This window comes from Mytilus trossulus, chromosome 6 (genome assembly GCF_036588685.1).
Source record: "Mytilus trossulus isolate FHL-02 chromosome 6, PNRI_Mtr1.1.1.hap1, whole genome shotgun sequence".
Classification (NCBI taxonomy): Eukaryota; Metazoa; Mollusca; class Bivalvia; order Mytilida; family Mytilidae; genus Mytilus; species Mytilus trossulus.
This window is the reverse complement of record NC_086378.1, coordinates 55,846,720-55,852,526: the sequence shown is the minus strand read 5'-3', so window position 1 is coordinate 55,852,526 and position 5,807 is coordinate 55,846,720. Positions and strand designations below refer to the sequence as shown.

The following is a 5,807-nucleotide window of genomic DNA, read 5'->3' as shown; positions in this document are numbered from 1 at the left end:
AATACTCTAAAACACTCATTTCCACACAGTGTGGCACACACTCCTATACTCACTCACATACACCTTTTTTTAAACAACTGAAAACAAAATATAATTACAAGCAAATACATAATTCAAGTTTGCTTTTGACACATACAAAAATATATTTACACAAATGAAGAATAGGGGTCATAATTATCATGCTAATAAACGAACTGTGGGGCACAGTTGTCTAGGTTCTTGTAAAAAAATTAATTGTCTGATACTAAAATTCAGAGAAAAATATATTTGATTTGATTTATTTGATGACCCGACCTTCATCGTTTCTATAAGATCAAATCAAATCAATGTTCATATAATTTGGCAAATGTTCATACATTATAATGGCAAGTATCCACTGAATGTGATTATATCACATGTATTCACCCTGATTTAAATATATCATAATTTCTACATGAATTATGTATTTGGATTGTTCAATAATTTACAAATTGCTTTGTAATACTCCATGGTCATAATCTGGACTTCCCTCTCGTAAGGTTTTAAAGAAATGAGCATGATGCTCAGGTTTCACGTATGTATTTATGACGGCAGGTATTTCATACATGCGTTTCATCCAAGCAGCCAACCGTGGAAATCGATCTTCTGTAATATCCGTTTCCGGTGCCACAACTGATATGACGTCAATGCGTTCAAACCATGGCCATATCATAAAATCCACCATACATGGTTTTGCACCTGCATATATATAATAGCGTGTTAGAAATGTTATGAGGAATGAGGAGGTGTTTGGTTTAATACGTTATCTATTCAGCAACCGCAGTCAGTTCAGATTGTGGGTTTGGTACTGTTCGGACCATGCTAATAACGTTTCAAAGAATTGGTACTTTGACATATATACGACATAAGACTAAGACACAAAACTGACTTAAAACGACCATACAAAAGTATATACCAAAAGAAGTGTAAAAAAAAGCCTCAACGAATGACTAATATGACTATGATATACATGTATCTATAGTGAATTCCTTTCTGGAAAACAGCCATTGACAAGCAAAAGATTAGATACTAGTAGAAGACTTAACAAAAAGTTCACGATATACGGGGATGTGTTATTTTGACACTTGTTATATTTTACCTCCAAAAAAGTCTCCCCTTTTTTCTAAGGCGTCTTCATAACGTTGCATTTCACGTAAATATTTTTTCAATGTAACAGGAAAGGTGTCATTAGCCAGCGACGCCGGAACCTCATAAAATAATGCAATAACCTAGAACAATAAAGAAAAATATTTTCAAGAACAATATGGTAAGGTGAGTGGTACACACCGAACATTTATATTAACAGGAATACTAAAACAGCATGAACACTTACACTTTTATCAACAGTCACACTTATAACTAAATGAACACTTGTATTACCAAGAATGCTTACATCACCATTAACATTTTTAACAGGACACTTATAACAACATGATCGTTAATAAGAACAATACGTATAACAACATTAAAACATTTAACAACATGTATAAACAAGAAGATGTGGTATGATTGCCAATGAGACAATTATCCACAATAGACCAAAATAACACAGACATTAACAACTTTAGGTCACCGTACGGCCTTCAACAATGGGCAAAGCCCATACCGCATAGTCAGCTATAAAAGGCCCAGATAAAAAAATGTAAAACAATTCAAACGAGAAAACTAACGGCCTCATTTATGTAAAACAATGAACGAAATACAAATATGTAACACATAAATAAACGACAACCACTGAATTTACAGGCTCCTAACTTGAGACATAAATAATGTGACGGGGTTAAACATGTTAGCGGGATCCCAACCCTCCCCTAACCTGGGACAGTGGTATAACAGTAAAAAATAAGAACGAACTATAAAAATCAGTTGAAAAAGGCTTTACTCGTCAGATGGACAAAAATGCAAGTGGACGTGGCCGGGTACTTATACATCCCGACACAAAAAGACACAATGAACAGATCTGAGAGTACTAGCAGTAATCTGACAGTTAGTTCAAAGCCATTAACAACTAATAAAAAATCATGCATCTAAGACTAAGATGTGCACGTATAACGACAGGAACATGCATAACAAGAGAATAACAAAAATAACGAACTCTAAACAAATTCAAAAGGAAAGGTCCTTCATGTTTTTTCATCTGCATGGTGCTGCACATTGCAAGCTAACAACAAAAAGAATCGTCCATTGGTGTCTACTGCAAAATGACAACTATATGTCGACTAGCAAATAAAGATCGAGAGATTTTTAACAAAACATTACCTTTGAAAAGGTTTCTGACAACATTTTATCTTCAGCTTTTTTAAAGGGGTCAGATGGAGTAAGTTTGGGTTCAGGGTACATCTCATCAAGATAGTCATTACAAACACTGGACTCGTACACGACCTGGCCATCTTTCTCAAGGATAGGTACCAGTCCAGCAGGGTATCTTTCACGTAACCACTTGGGCTTATTCTTCAAGTTTATATTGACAAGTTCATGACTGAAATGTAGTGAGAATTCTTAAAACAATTTAAAAATAGAAATATAACATTTTTTCATGAAAAATATACAGTGATCATGGTGATATAGAACGAAAGTTTGAACTCAAAGGTAAGTGTTTTTCTGAACTGACTTTTATGAGAGGGGTAAGGAGGGGTCCTGATCCCGATATCCCGGGCTAAAAAACACCTCATCCCGAAATCCTGGGCTTAAAAACACGAAATTCTGAGGTCCCGAAATTCGAAAAAAAGAATTCCCGGATCCCGAAAGGGTCAATCCTGAAATCCCGAGCTTAAAAACACCCGATCCCGAAGTTCCGATAAAGGTCCTATCTCCCCTCTTTTATTGAATCTTCTTTTCTGTAACTTCCCCAAAACTTGCATAAATAGTCAGAGATTAGCACTTAACATTGTTCAGAAACTTGTTCTGAATAATGAGAAGACCATAGTATTGATCTATAAATAACCAATGTACCTTTTATTACGTTTAATTGCACGATTGCTGTATAAATGATGTTTAGACCATGCATACATCATTTAATTATAGTTTCATTTAGCTATTTTAGATGTCATAGTTCTATGCATTTGTCTAGTTCTGAATTTTAATTTGTCATTCGGATTTGACCTACAGAATAGTAATCCCTTTGTCGTTTAAAATAGCAAACAGGGAATTAACTTATAGTCAAATATCCTGTCGATCACTTAGTCTTACATTTTGGCACTGCACAATGAAGGTCATGTTTTTCGCAGACTGTTTATGACGTCTTTGCACTAAATCACTAAATCCGTAGGATTTGTAAATATTTAAGACTGATTGTTTTTTTTTTTTTATTATTAGTTGAAATTAGTCTTGGATAACCTTTCAGCCAATACTGTGAATATCCTTAAATCGATTCTATGTGTCTGCTATATATTTTGTAGGTAGTTATTACCGATCAAGCCCTTTTCAACTGATTTTTAGCATATTGTCAATGTGTTACAACGCTTTATCTAGTAAGGTCATTGGTAAGGGATTGAATGCTCTCAATATATTAAACTTGTTCAGATTCTGGTTGCTATTGGTGGGTGAGTGTCGGTCGTAAATATTTTTTTCGTTCATTGTTGCTTTATGAAACGGATCGTTTGTTTTCTTTTCACACTTTGTCATTCCTGTAACTTCTATGGGTTACTACCCCATGTGTGGTTACTTCATTATTGAAGGTCATCTGTAGACCTGTATACATGTAGTCAGTTGTTCATATCTTTGTCACTTTCTGGTAACCATTCCTGATATCATAACTTTCACATTGATTATGTCATTGAGTTGTATCCTACATACAAAATATTAACCCGAATAATCCAGTAGTTATATTACGATCACTACGATTAAATCATTCGGAAACTATCATACACATTCAAAGGTACCAGGATTATAATTTAGTACGCCAGACGCGCGTTTCGTCAACATAAGACTCATCAGTGACGCTCATATCAAATTATTTATAAATCCAAACAAGTACAAGTACAACGTTGAAGAGCATTGATGATCAAAAACTCTAAAAAGTTGTGCCAAGTACGGTTAAGGTAATCTATGCCTGGGATAAGAAAATCTTAGTTTTTCGATAATTTTTAAGTTTGGAAACATACTATACTGAAAATCTCTGAAACTATGTATTTAAGTCCCGATCTTGCGAGACCATCATTTGAGATCAAGATCGACTCGTTAAGCATCTCCGAGCAGTAGCATAACATTTAAATCTTCAATTTCAAACCCCAAGGGTGACTGGGGAAACGAAATATGGTCACTTGGTCTTCTCTCGATCGGCAGTAAAACGCTTGCCGAAGTGGGGCGTCCGATTGGGTGTGCAGGATGTATCAAGTTCGCAGACTCGTCCGGTCAGAATGGGGACGTTAAATCCGATGCCTCGTGTAAAGAGAGTGCTACGCTCTTTGCATGTTAAGAACCCTTGCAACAACTCTTTGAGGGGTCCGTAGGTGGCCATTATCCCCAATGGCCTCTATTATTACAAGACCTACCTATTGTATTCATTGTTAACCTGTTCTCGTCCTGAAAATGCATGAAATATTTGCCACAGGACTTAACATGGTTAAACAAACAACAATCAATCAATCAATCAATTTCAAATATAGTACTATAGATATAAACATAGGAAAAAAGAAAGGTTTATTCTCCAATAACTTTGTACTTACGGTATTTGTTTGTATTGTAAAACTAGTCGAGTTCTCTGTGCATATGGACAAAACCTCATACTGTAAATTCTCATCACACCAGGAGTGAGAGGTGGACATTTTGTACCTGGAATAGGAATACCCTAGATCAATTTAAATCACTAATTACTACAGTAGGAGCATACTATAAACAGTTGCAGTACATGAAAAATATAGAATAGATCACAATAATCAGAGAAAGAGTAGAGCTAGGTCTTCTCAGAATGTATGAAATATGAAACAAAGCTACATTTTTAGTATAATTAGAACATATCAAAAACAAAATTGGATCCACCAGTTACAGAGCTCATCATTACCTTGCTGATTTGTACATATCATGCCCGACAATATTAAATAAAATTTACTTACTTACTTACCAGCGATATGTCTAACTTCAGGTATGGCCACAGAAACATAGTTCATGTAAATGACCGCACAACGATTTATGAAATTAATAAAAGCTATTTAAAGGCTTACATCTAAAACTGTTGCAAAATGAAATGTGCAGTAAAAATCGACAGGCTCATCCACTACATAACTTCCTTTTTGCTGGGACATAAATCTTACCTTTTCCTAACGAAAATGGAAATAGATCCTTTTCTAGTGGTGATGAGGAACTTCTAGCCATCATTTGAAATACAAGTTTATGTGGTCTTACTAACGTCCTAGAGTAAAATGTTGAGGATAACATTTGTCAGAAGAAGTGTTGACATATATCACGAGGGCATTATATAGAACGTTAGAGATTAAAATGCAGGACGTTCGTATGTTGATTATGTCCCTTTGATCTGTATCACAAATTACGGTAACGTTATAATTTTTTTACAGTAAAACTTTCAATAATTTGTTTAAAAAAAAGAGATAGACATTTAACCAAATTTACCTAGTCTAAAAACAGAATTAGACTAAAAAAAGACTAAAACAGACTTAGACACACAGATAATACACATGACACACATGAGCTATTAATTAAGTTTGTTTCCTTTGGGATACTGATTAATCCATCCCGAGATCTATCCATGCTTAAAATCATAAGAAATTAAGACTATCAAAATCTGTAAGTGTAAGATGTATATTTTCCTCATAAATTCTTAAAGACAAGAA

At 34.6% G+C, this 5,807-nt stretch overlaps 1 protein-coding gene across 1 annotated transcript; it reads right to left on the bottom strand.

Moving 5' to 3' along the window:
- LOC134721558 (glutathione S-transferase omega-1-like) lies at positions 1-5,468 on the bottom strand. Its single transcript, XM_063584655.1, has 5 exons — positions 5,271-5,468; positions 4,686-4,791; positions 2,278-2,497; positions 1,118-1,247; positions 1-717 (listed from the first exon to the last, which is right to left on the bottom strand). Exons 1-5 carry the CDS (start codon positions 5,392-5,394, stop codon positions 464-466), a joined length of 834 nt encoding a protein of 277 aa, XP_063440725.1. The 5' UTR covers positions 5,395-5,468; the 3' UTR covers positions 1-463.
- Between the last annotated feature and the right edge of the window lie 339 nt (positions 5,469-5,807).